The 13754-nt window shown below is 44.0% G+C and overlaps 1 protein-coding gene across 2 annotated transcripts in view; it reads left to right on the top strand.

The window, feature by feature from the left end:
- The window catches only part of LOC134531595 (squamous cell carcinoma antigen recognized by T-cells 3-like), a 188129-nt gene that overhangs the window by 15161 nt on the left and 159214 nt on the right, over positions 1-13754 (top strand). For both annotated transcript variants that reach the window (XM_063367323.1, XM_063367322.1), the window contains exon 3: positions 12404-12508. In XM_063367323.1, the coding sequence (XP_063223393.1) occupies positions 12404-12508 (105 nt within the window). The remainder of the gene's footprint in view (positions 1-12403; positions 12509-13754) is intronic.

Below are 13754 nucleotides of genomic sequence, written 5' to 3'. Positions count from 1 at the left end.
ATATTTAAAATAAAAATTAACATAGATTAATACATAGACAAAACGATAACCAAAGAAATTTACAATCTGAATTAATCATAGAGTACTATTATAAACATACGGAATAAAAAGTAATTAAACAAAATAAATATTAAAGGAAATTAAATATTTACTTTCTATAAAGTGTAAAAATTGCCTTTAGTACTCTACAAGAAACTGGAGAGGCAACTCGGCACAGTACTCTTCAGGCAACTGAAGAGATGGCTGTGCACAGTACTCCTCAGGCAACTGGAGAGGCAGCTGTGTACAGTACTCCTCAAGCAACTGGAGAGGCGGCTGTGCACAGTACTCCTCAGGCAACTAGAGAGGCAGCTGTGTACAGTACTCCTCAAGCAACTGGAGAGGCAATTTGGCACAGTACTCCTCAGACAACTGGAGAGGCAGCTGTGTACAGTACTCCTCAGGCAACTGGAGAGGCAACTCGGCACAGTACTGCTCAGACAACTGGAGAGGCAGCTGTGTACAGTACTCCACAAGAAACTGGAGAGGCAACTCGGCACAGTACTCTTCAATCAACTGGAGAGGCGGCTGTGCACAGTACTCTTCAGGCAACTGAAGAGGTGGCTGTGCACAGTACTCCTCAGGCAACTAGAGAGGCAGCTGTGTACAGTACTCCTCAAGCAACTGGAGAGGCAGCAGTGTACAGTACTCCTCAGACAACTGGAGAGGCAGCTGTGTACAGTACTCCTCAAGCAACTGGAGAGGCAACTCGGCACAGTACTCCTCAGACAACTGGAGAGGCAGCTGTGTACAGTACTCCACAAGAAACTGGAGAGGCAACTCGGCACAGTACTCCTCAGGCAACTGGAGAGGCAGCTGTGTACAGTACTCCTCAAGCAACTGGAGAGGCAATTTGGCACAGTACTCCTCAGACAACTGGAGAGGCAGCTGTGTACAGTACTCCTCAGGCAACTGGAGAGGCAACTCGGCACAGTACTCCTCAGACAACTGGAGAGGCAGCTGTGTACAGTACTCCTCAAGCAACTGGAGAGGCAGCAGTGTACAGTACTCCTCAGACAACTGGAGAGGCAGCTGCGTACAGTACTCCTCAAGCAACTGGAGAGGTGGCTGTGCACAGTACTCTTCAGGCAACTGGAGAGGTGGCTGTGCACAGTACTCCTCAGGCAACTGGAGAGGCAGCTGTGTACAGTATTCCTCAAGCAACTGGAGAGGCAACTCGGCACAGTACTCCTCAGACAACTGGAGAGGCAGCTATGTACAGTACTCCTCAGGCAACTGGAGAGGCAGCAGTGTACAGTACTCCTCAGACAACTGGAGAGGCAGCTGTGTACAGTACTCCTCAAGCAACTGGAGAGGTGGCTGTGCACAGTACTCTCAGGCAACTGGAGAGGCAGCAGTGTACAGTACTCCTCAAGCTACTGGAGAGGCAATTTGGCACAGTACTCCTCAGGCAACTGGAGAGGCAGCTGTGTACAGTACTCCTCAAGCTGTAACGGGCGGCATGGGCGCCCGTGCACACGGCCTTCCCTCCCTCTCTTTCCCTCCATTTACTTTTGCTTGAAATCCCTCCCCTCCCGCTCCCCTCTTTTTGTTTCTTCGGTCGGCGGTTGACGACGCTAGCGCCATCTGGGTAGTTTTTATAAGGGCTTGTTCCCCCTCCCTCTTCCTGTTTCGACGCTGGGACTCCGACCGATCAACATACTTTTGCTCTCGCTGATAAGGTACAGTTGATATTGACTTTGAGTGATTTCTGATGGGGCGCGGTGGCCGCCCCCGTTTTTTTAACGTAAATGTTTTAAATTTTCCTTACTAGTTTTTTTTTTTAAATCATTGTCTCGGCTGCCACCTTCTAAATCTGTTTTGAGTAATTCTTAGACTTTTTCCTCCTTTAGTCAACCGTGACTCGCGAGATGTATTTGTGGTTCGCGCACTGCGAGACAATTTTCGTGAGGGCTCTGTAATTTACCCGCTAGGATAGGAATGTTAGTCCCAGCGTTGGCAGCGAAGCTTATCACTTTTTATTCTTTGTGTAATTAATGTGCGCACATTCTCTGTTTGTTCTTTACCAAGTCTTCCCTTTTTTTTATAACTATTTAGAGTGCAAATTTATGATGTGCGGCGTGTTAACAATTTTTGTATATTTGTGCCTTGAGGATCATTTAAGATGGCTCGCTTTGTGTAATATGTGGTTTTCTGCCGCGTGTGTCCAATGAGAATGAGTGTGATTCTCACATTTGTAACCCTCAATATTTTGTGTGAATTTCTAATCTTTATTGATAAAGGAACATATTTAATGACGAGAAACAGTAACGTGTTAAATAAAATAAAAATAACTGTACACATAATTGAGATCATGATGGAGTATGCTCTTGTTAATAACTTACTCTTGGAAAGTATGTTAATGTGAAATTCCCATGTTTGAACATATGTAATGAACTTTGGCAGTTGTTGATCGCCCTGGATAAACTATTTAATAAATTGTTCTGGTAACAGTCATTTTTGGAAACCCCTCGTTTACTTGTTATAGCACTGTTGTTTATCCCTTTTGTTACGGCAATCAGATTAATCATTCTGAGAGCACCCCTCCCAGAAGGGGCCTATTATAATATAGAAACACTGTTAAGACACGCGTGGGTGCAAATCAACTAGAGAGACAACTCGGCACACTACTCCTCAGGCAACTGGAGAGGCAGCTGTGTAGAGTACTCCTCAAAAAACTGGAGAGGCAACTCGGCACAGTACTCCTCAGGCAACTGGAGAGGCAGCTGTGTAGAGTACTCCTCAAGCAACTGGAGAGGCAACTCGGCACAGTTCTCCTCAGGCAACTGGAGAGGCAGCTGTGTACAGTACTCTCAAGCAACTGGAGAGGCAACTCGGCACAGTACTACTCAGGCAACTGGAGAGGCAGCTGTGTACAGTACTCCACAAGAAACTGGAGAGGCGGCTGTGCACAGTACTCTCAAGCAACTGGAGAGGCGTCTGTGCACAGTACTCCACAAGAAACCTGAGAGGCAACTGGGCACAGTACTCCTCAGGCAACTGGAGAGGCGGCTGTGCACAGTACTCCCCAAGAAACTGGAGAGGCAGCTGTGTACAGTACTCAATAAGCAACTGGAGAGCAGCTGTGCACAGTACTCCTCAGGCAACTGGAGAGGCAGCTGTGTACAGTACTCCACAAGAAACTGAAGAGAAGGCTGTGCACAGTACTCCTCAGGCAACTGGAAAAGCAGCTGTGCACAGTACTCCACAATAAACTGGAGAGGCAACTTGGCACAGTACTCCTCAGGCAACTGGAGAGGTGGCTGTGCACAGTACTCCACAGAAAACTGGAGAGGCAACTCGGCACAGTACTCCTCAGGCAACTGGAGAGGCGGCTGTGGACATTACTCCACAAGAAACTGGAGAGGCGGCTGTGCACAGTACTCCTCAGGCAACTGGAGAGGTGGCTGTGCACAGTACTCTACAAGAAACTGGAGAGGCAACTCGGCACAGTACTCCTCAGGCAACTGGAGAGCAGCTGTGCACAGTACTCCTCAAGCAACTGGAGAGGCGGCTGTGCACAGTACTCCACAAGAAACTGGAGAGGCAACTCGGCACAGTACTCCTCAGGCAACTGGAGAGGCAACTCGGCACAGTACTCCTTAGGCAACTGGAGACGGCTGTTGCCAGACCTCCTCAGGCAACTGGAGAGGCAGCTGTGTACAGTACTCCTGAAGCAACTGGAGAGGCAACTCGGCACAGTACTCCTCAGACAACTGGAGAGGCAACTCGGCACAGTACTCCTCAGGCAACTGGAGAGGCGGCTGTGCACATTACTCCACAAGAAACTGGAGAGGCAACTCGGCACAGTACTCCTCAGACAACTGGTGAGGCGGCTGTGCACAGTAATCCCCAAGAAACTGGAGAGGCAGCTGTGTACATTACTCCACAAGAAGCTGGAGAGGCAACTCGGCACAGTTATCCTCAGGCAACTGGAGAGGTGGCAGTGCAAAGTACTTCACAAGAAACTGGAGAGGCAACTCGGCACAGTACTCCTCAGGCAACTGGAGAGGCACCTGTGCACATTACTCCACAATAAACTGGAGAGGCATCTCGGCACAGTACTCCTCAGACAATTGAGAGGCAGCTGTGCACAGTACTCCACAAGAAACTGGAGCGGCAACTCGGCACAGTACTCCTCAGGCAACTGGAGAGGCGGCTGTGCACAGTACTCTCAAGCAACTGGAGAGGCGTCTGTGCACAGTACTCCACAAGAAACCTGAGAGGCAACTGGGCACAGTACTCCTCAGGCAACTGGAGAGGCGGCTGTGCACAGTACTCCCCAAGAAACTGGAGAGGCAGCTGTGTACAGTACTCAATAAGCAACTGGAGAGCAGCTGTGCACAGTACTCCTCAGGCAACTGGAGAGGCAGCTGTGTACAGTACTCCACAAGAAACTGAAGAGAAGGCTGTGCACAGTACTCTCAAGCAACTGGAGAGGCGTCTGTGCACAGTACTCTACAAGAAACCTGAGAGGCAACTGGGCACAGTACTCCTCAGGCAACTGGAGAGGCGGCTGTGCACAGTACTCCCCAAGAAACTGGAGAGGCAGCTGTGTACAGTACTCAATAAGCAACTGGAGAGCAGCTGTGCACAGTACTCCTCAGGCAACTGGAGAGGCAGCTGTGTACAGTACTCCACAAGAAACTGAAGAGAAGGCTGTGCACAGTACTCCTCAGGCAACTGGAAAAGCAGCTGTGCACAGTACTCCACAATAAACTGGAGAGGCAACTTGGCACAGTACTCCTCAGGCAACTGGAGAGGTGGCTGTGCACAGTACTCCACAGAAAACTGGAGAGGCAACTCGGCACAGTACTCCTCAGGCAACTGGAGAGGCGTCTGTGGACATTACTCCACAAGAAACTGGAGAGGCGGCTGTGCACAGTACTCCTCAGGCAACTGGAGAGGTGGCTGTGCACAGTACTCTACAAGAAACTGGAGAGGCAACTCGGCACAGTACTCCTCAGGCAACTGGAGAGCAGCTGTGCACAGTACTCCTCAAGCAACTGGAGAGGCGGCTGTGCACAGTACTCCACAAGAAACTGGAGAGGCAACTCGGCACAGTACTCCTCAGGCAACTGGAGAGGCAACTCGGCACAGTACTCCTTAGGCAACTGGAGACGGCTGTTGCCAGACCTCCTCAGGCAACTGGAGAGGCAGCTGTGTACAGTACTCCTGAAGCAACTGGAGAGGCAACTCGGCACAGTACTCCTCAGACAACTGGAGAGGCAACTCGGCACAGTACTCCTCAGGCAACTGGAGAGGCGGCTGTGCACATTACTCCACAAGAAACTGGAGAGGCAACTCGGCACAGTACTCCTCAGACAACTGGTGAGGCGGCTGTGCACAGTAATCCCCAAGAAACTGGAGAGGCAGCTGTGTACATTACTCCACAAGAAGCTGGAGAGGCAACTCGGCACAGTTATCCTCAGGCAACTGGAGAGGTGGCAGTGCAAAGTACTTCACAAGAAACTGGAGAGGCAACTCGGCACAGTACTCCTCAGGCAACTGGAGAGGCACCTGTGCACATTACTCCACAATAAACTGGAGAGGCATCTCGGCACAGTACTCCTCAGACAATTGAGAGGCAGCTGTGCACAGTACTCCACAAGAAACTGGAGCGGCAACTCGGCACAGTACTCCTCAGGCAACTGGAGAGGCGGCTGTGCACAGTACTCCACAAGAAACTGGAGAGGCAACTCGGCACAGTACTCCTCAGGCAACTGGAGAGGCGGCGGTGCATAGTACTCCACAAGAAACTGGAGAGGCAGCTGTGTACAGTACTCCTCAAGCAACTGGAGAGGCAGCTGTGTACAGTACTCCTCAAGCAACTGGAGAGCAGCTGTGCACAGTACTCCTCAGGCAACTGGAGAGGCGGCTGTGCAAAGTACTCCTCAAACATGTAAGTTTTTGGACATACGCCATTGCTAATCTTAGCAATGGCGTATGTCCAAAAACTTACATCAAGTCATGCACTCCCATTGCACAAATCTTTTAAAGATAACACTCCTCAAACAACCAGAGAAGTAGCTGTGCACATTTCTCCTCAAGCAACTAGTCATACCAATAGCAAATATTGGTAGTAAACTTGTAAAGGAAGCTAGGAATCTGACAGAAAATTAGTTGAGCATATGCAAGAAATAGCAATAAATGAAAAATGAAACTCAGAAAATTGATAAAATGGGTACTATGTGTAAACAGTCAGCTTGAAAAAAGGGTAAAACATTGAATACAGCAATGCAGTTAGTTGTATGTTCTCAAAGAATGCAAACATTTACATTAACAAAGACATGCTCAAGTGAATACATTTTGTTGGATATTTCAGGGGCATCTGTCGCCTGGATATCGTAGCAACGATAGAGAATCAGTAAAGTATAATTGCTTGCGATCCAACTCATAGCGCAAAGGTGGTGCATGCAAACAGAAGACGTAGCGAGGAAAGTGCAGGAGGTTCTTTAGAGACAGGTAATAGACACAGCAGGGAATAGGAGACTTGTGAGTGGCAGCACCAGCGACTGTCTCTTCGCCAGAATGGCCTTCTAGGTCGCTGCAACTATCAAATGCCACCATCTTACAACACAATTGATCATGAGACAGAAATTTCTGGCATGAATGGCATCTGTGCTGTCAACTCCCACACCCCACCATCATTCCATAACAACATCACATCTTACATCAGAAACTGGCAGAGAACCAAACCAAGAACCACTCAACTCTGCAGCACCAATATTCAAACTGAGTAGTAATGTTGGACAAACACAAACAAATAGCTGGAATAAGAAGAACGATGATGTGTTAGCTGGTGCAGTTAAATGCGATGTGACACCACTAAACTAGAATGATTTGTGAGGGACTTACTCCGTACTTCAACTGGTTCAACCTCTCATGTAACCTTGTACTGCACCGGTGCCAGCATTAACGGCCGCGGGCTGTGGTCAAGCTGCCAACATCCTTCATGGGTTGCCACCTTGCTGTTCTGACCCCCTGCTGCCTGCCCTTAGAGTGGCCTTCAACTGTCCTGTCATACCGTCTGGATGGTATTGTTACGATCGCGCTTGGCTGCAGTGCTTGGCATCGCCGCGCTCGTTCTGCCTGTCTGCGCCCCCCTTCCACCCGCATCCTCTCCCTGGTATCTCGTGTCATACTGTCTCGCAACATCCTGACCGTCGCAGCGCGCACCTGCCTCAGATCGGGTTACTTAAAAGAGGCCGCACTGCGGAATAAAAGGACTCAGACGCCTTTATCGGCGTTCTTAGAGCAGCCACCGCGTCCTTCGAGGACTCACGACGCGTTTCTGGGCATTTTGACGGCGAAGGTCGTGAGATATCTCGGAGACATGCCCGATTGTTCTGGACGGGAACCCAAGGGCTATATAAGGAGGTTGGGTCAGAGTCTGAGTGGGGAGTTCTCCCGCGGCGGAGTTTCCGGGCGATAGTGCCGCGGGTGCGGCAGAGTGGCGAAGTCCTTGGACGAGGGTTCCAGGGCAGGGAGTGAGAGAGTTCAGTGGAGTCGGGAGTTTTCCCGGGGTGGAGTTTCCGGGCGATAGAGTCGCGGGCGCGGTGGAGTCCCGAGTGAAGTTGCGAGCGAGTCGTCGTGTGGGATCACGGCGAAGAGTGTGATGGCAGCGGCGGAGTGCGGCGACTGAGTCCTGCGACGGAGGACCACAAGGGGTGCTGCGGCGAGAGTTGCGCCGGAAGTGCGGCCCAGCGAGGTGTGTGAAACGAGTGACTGGCGAATTGACATTTCTTTAAGTGTAGTTAATTATTTGCCATCTTAAAAGATTATTTGTAAGTGACAAGTAGTGGTAATAAATAAAACTGTGTGTGTGATAAAAATCTTTAATTGGGCTATCCTTTACGAACCCGCAGGTAAATCGTAACAGTATGTTGTATTGTCATCCTAGTATGTCACAAGGCAGTTCCCAGCACAGGTTCATCTATAATATCAAATTTTTAGATGGCTAAAAAAAAACGTTATTTTCGAGCATCTTTCTGACCGGAATTAACTCTATTTCTCCTGAATAAGGATCCAGGCAAAAACTGGAAAGCACTGTCAAAACTATAGCAGAAATGTTAAATACGTAGAAATGTTTGAGGAGTAACTGTTACGCCCCTCCTGCCTCAAAGTTATATTATTTTAAATTAATTAAAAAGAGCCTTGGAAACTTGCTGGGTAAGAATAATAAGAAAAATAAAGTTATTGACCAGAGGTGGCACCAGGTGGAGAACAAGACAATTTGGATCTCCCTGACACAAGCAACTGGGGAGCTGGTGGATCTTTTAAGGGAAGAAGGTATATCATAAATAAATTAACACTACACAAGTAGCTTGGTCTATAGGTTCCCTGTTTTATTTAAAAAATGTAAATAATGAATTTTGTGTTCCATTTGATTTGGCATTTGTAAGTTTCCCATTTAATGATATTAACAATATATTTAAGTTTTTTGAGAATGGGCCAGCCCGATATTATTATAACAACACATACTCAACTTTAACAACAAACAATTACATAAACAAAATTTATAAGTATCACACCAAAATTTGATTCGTCCAATGATTACATCGATAATTAGTTTTATTCATTCTACATGTTCTTGAGGAAAGCACTGTTCGCTGGTAGGCTATTCATTCGATTAACGTAGTTCTTAGCTAGAAAGTGTGTGGGGGGGGGGATGTTGATTTTACATTACCACCCGGGTCTTCAAAAGATAACGTTGGGTCGCGGAAACATCTCTTCTAACGTGACCCGCAGTGGAGGTGCAGGACCACGAGCTGGGAGCAATTTGTCTCTCCAGCACTTCGACCCTGTCTGAAACCCAAGTCAAATTCAAAACGAATTAGACCTGCTTCCAGACAGTCCTACACCGTCGGCGCAAAAGGCCAACAAACGGGAATGTGGGGGAAAAGGCCGGATTACTCACCAAACAGGGTGTAGAGTTCGGAGCTCACTAGGTGTCTCGCGCCGACATCAGGATGCCGCGGACCGAGAAGTCGCGGATGCGCGAACAAAACCAAAATTTAGAAAAAAAAATAAAAAAAATACTAAAACTTTAAAATTGGAGACATGACTTGAACTAATTACTACTACTGACCGACTACTGAAAAAATGGGATCACATCCCTTAGAGCAACTGACTACATCTCTTCTGCACACGAATCCACAATTCCCGCGAAAAGCCTCCTAGCGCAGAGGACGCCGAGAAGACGTGGTCAGTAGCCGAGGTCAGAGGACTGAGTGCCGCAATGGCGGACAAAGCTCCTAATTAAATCTGGCGGTGAGGCCCTAGGTCAAAGGAGGGGGAAGGTTCGGTTTAGGCCGAAAATTTCCGAAGGTGCCCGAGTGGTTGTACGCACGACTTCAGTAGTTCGCACCAAAGAGCGACTGCTGCAGTCTCTACCGGCAGGTACAGGAAGCAACAAACAATCGACTTCTACAGGTCGCGAGGAAGAAGCATAGGGCCATCAGGCGTAGCGGCGCTGCGCTCTGGCGGCGTAAAGGGGAACTAACGGAGGCGGTGAACTGACTCGCCGCCAGGTGTCACGAGCGTAGTCTCAGCTCGCTGGCGACCCTGGGTGAAGTTGCTTTTTTCTGCCGCTAGGTGTCGCGGAGGTCTCTTTAGGACCAGGAAGAAGGTCCTTGAAATAGGCCATCGTCTTGGCTAAGTTCATGTCAGGTCACTGCTCCTGGATTTCTCAGAACTAAGGGGGAAGGGTGGGGGAAACAAAAGGCGCAACGAAGCTGGGAACAACCGTCCATAGGATACCCGTTCGTGACAAGACTTACTACTCTCAGCAGGTCTCTGAGAAGTAACAGCTTGCAGCCCAGAAGCTGCTCTATGCAGTTTTGGTCATGAAGAGAAATAATATTACAAACTCGGGACGTGACTGCAGGCGAGAGAAATTTTAAGCTGGTTGCCAGCCAAGTATTAGATCTGCAAAATATCAGATACGTCTCTGGGAAATGTGCTTCAGACTACTGGCACAAAGTTTAAACACGAGGCGTACACCGGCCTAACAAAAGGTAAATCGCCCCCTTGTAACCAAATTATAGAACAAATAAAATTTCCAAATAAAATTTAAAATTATAATAAAAATTTAAAAGGGTGTCGAAATGCCTAATTTCCGGCACATAACTGAAAGAAAAATGTTAATAAGTTAAATGGCAATATTATTGCTTCACCAAAAAATGAAATCTTTTCGTAACATACTGTAAAATAAATTGCGAGTGACAGAAATTTGTTAAAAAAGATAACGCCCACAAGGAAACTGATTATCTGACACATGGACCTCCAGCACCAACAGTTACAGCAACATTTCGCATTCGCAGCTCCCGCAAGGCACCGCCAAACTGACCAGGCCAACTGCTGGCAATTGACTATAGCCAGTGTTCTACTTCGCACGGACAAACGTAGCGCACTGCGCCATGCACCAAAGAAAAATTTCTGACCTGAAAGAACTACAAAATGTCTGAAAACCTAACCAAAAAAAGAAAAAAAAAACCAGTAAATACTCTTAATTCGGTAGCCAACAAATATTAAAATACATTTAAAAAAATGTACCTTAAGAATAAATACTAAAATATAAGAATATCCATAATGTTCTAACAGCAGTTCTAAACTTTCTAGAAGCACAGTACTAACTGAACAGTCTTTCAACCACTGTAGTAAAACCTATAAAATGTTGGTAAAAACTCATGAACTTATGAACGTGAACAACATGAGATAACCTCCACAGAGCACAAGAGAAATTGTAACGTATTTTCTTTAGTAAGCAGCTTGTACCACACAGGCGGAACTCTTAAATTTATCTGTTTATCTAAAATTGCTCTTTGTATTACATGAAAAGTTAATACTGCATGTTACATTATTATTCTTTTCATGGGAGCGACCTCTTTGCGCTTACAGGCATGCAGTATTTTATTTTTAAAGACAGTATGAATATTGTAAAATTCTAATACAACCAGTTTTACTAATTAAATACCTTCTCGGAAAAACAAGATCTTTGCAATGCTAAGTCTATGGACAGGCTAAAATCTTCTTGAAAACTTGATTATTGAAAATTAATAGAAAGATTCTTCCATGGCTAACTATGATGGGTGTAATATTTTTGGCGATGGTGAAGTTTAGGCCAATTATAAAGTTTATTTAGTGATATAACCAATTCGGTGTTAAATATATACAGCCTGAAGATTTTATAAGTGTATGGTAATGATCAGAATTCTGAATTATAGTCAGTATCCAAGTTTTCAGGTGATAAATTCCAACCATAGCTATTAATGGCCATTTTGTACTAGGCTTGGGTGAGTCTATGCTTCTTATGGTATTGTAAATTTCAGTAGTGAATTGAAATTGTTTTAAGTACTTTCTGGAAGATAATTTAAGTTTTTTGTCAAAAGTTTACTAACTTCAAAATTTATTTGAATACTAAATTTAATATTAATAGTCTTAAAACCCTCTTTGACACCAGCAGTCTGCTTAGTTTCTCATGTGAACTGACAGAACTTGAACAACTGATTCAAATATCAATTGCTTTATAATTTACTGCAGATATTTCATGAACCACACTAAATTATCAATAAAACTTTGTTTTATAACTGGTACTGACAACAGAATATTCAGATATTATTGCTATGTGCTTGTGTATCTGAAACAGAATTCAGTAATTGTTTTTAAATAACAGAGAGTTTTTTGAATTGAAGATATTGTTTATTTATATAGTGTTAAGTGTGTCTTTCCTATTGTATATCAGTGTTTAGTTTATTTGTTATTGAAACCAAAATAAATAAAATACCTATTCTTTTGAAAACCAATAAATCTATATTTTGTAGCATGATATGCATTATATCTACCCAAATACAGAACTATCTGAGATGAGGGTTAACTTTATAATGTATGTTGTACTTTAATGTTTTTCAACTGTTCATAGGCATATCATCAATAAATGTGTTGTTTGAAAATGTTAACTTAACATAATCGAGTGTTATTTTTAAAGTAGCAAAAATAATCACCTTTGCATTTGTTTACAATAAAAAATAGTGGCCGGTATTGAAAGTGTATGCAGGTTTTCTTAGTTGCTGTTTGGTATAACAAATTTTATATCAAACTACTGTAACTTTTGGGTACTTTGGTTGTGATTTATATTTTACTTTATAAACTTTTTAAAAATATTTATTGAATAAGTAATTATTTTTTATTTTTCAGAAAATTGTATAAAATATCTCTATCTCTATTATTTTCTAGAATTTCCATTGGTATATGCAGGCTCCTCGTAGCACTTAATCTAGGCTAAAGCATAAATAGCTTTTTTTTTTTTGCAAATACATGTTACTTAAACTGTCCTTATTGCTTATTATCATGTGTTTTGCAGAATTATGGAAGGCTTGGTTGGAAGATGAAATCAATTTGGCACTGTCAGCAGAAGAATGTCAAAAAGTGCAAGGATTATTTGAAAGAGCTGTAAAGGATTACATATGTAAGTAAGATAGAATTAAAAAGTTGTTCAAAATAAAAATAACTTTAGTTTCCAATTTATTACAGGATGATTATTTTTCAGGAAGGCAATTAAGTTTTGAATTAGTGTCTATGGTCTAGGCCTATAATAGTTTTTTAAAATTAGAAATTCTTAAAATGCTGTAAAAATATAATCAACAGGGTCTTCAAGCAACTCTTTTTTCTTACATGAAATTATTTTTTTAATCATCTGAGCATACTTAACAGAAGTAAAATATCAGCTGTAAGCATATCTTGCTTCCATGTGGCCACATTATCTGCACATTGTGATTTTTCCTTTCACTACCTATCTTTTTGCTGGTGTTAATACCCCTTTGCACTATTTTCAAAGTGAACGGGAAAAGGATAGCTCATCTCTTGTGTTCTGGCTGATTGTTGTAGTTTTAGTACAGAAAATGTACAGAAAAAATTTAATTTGCATCATTTACGTTGTAACATAGCATAATTCCTGCCCCCTGCTACTAATAACACTAAGAGTGTGTTATATTATTGATGTTTTCCTAATAGGCATTTAAGTTATATTGTTTGTGCTTTAATATTGTTTATTGTTAATTTTGGTTAGGTTCTACATAAAGATGAATGTATTTATTATTATTATTATTTTCTCTATTTTGCTTGGTTCTGTTAAAATTAACATATGTATTAATTACGTTTCTATAATTTTGAAGCATCTTCTGGTTAGTAAGACTCTAACATTCTAGAAGTTTTAAAAAGAAAGGAATACAGAGGCGAGACACAGGCACGACACTCTGTCGCCGGCATATATTTTTCATGCCTCAATTTAGTGTGTTGTTGGGAAAACCCAGCACATAGGTGCACGACTGCGCAGCAATGCACTAGAAATTTAATTGGGCGCTGTCTTGCCAGCCAATCAAAACGAACCTTGAGGTGGTGTGATGTTTCGTTCCAGACTTTCAAAGAAAAATTCTAGCAGCATATTATTCCCTATATAGTCATGTTTTGAGTTTATATTGTGATTAGTCAGCAATTCACCGAATTACTATGTGAAAAGTGAAAGGATAATTTCATGCCTGCTGGTCGGAGCCAGGTCGAAGTTAAATTTTTTATATATGTTTTCGGACTATTTTTTTTACTAGAAATTTTGACCCCAGGTATTGGCATCAGCCCAGGGTGCCCATTGTCACCCCTCCCGGAATATTTTCTGCGGGTTGATGTACCTAGTGAAGGAAACTTAACTAAGAGGCTTT

This window comes from Bacillus rossius, chromosome 5 (assembly GCF_032445375.1).
Source record: "Bacillus rossius redtenbacheri isolate Brsri chromosome 5, Brsri_v3, whole genome shotgun sequence".
NCBI classification, from domain to species: Eukaryota; Metazoa; Arthropoda; class Insecta; order Phasmatodea; family Bacillidae; genus Bacillus; species Bacillus rossius.
This window is presented reverse-complemented; position numbering and strand designations above follow the sequence as displayed.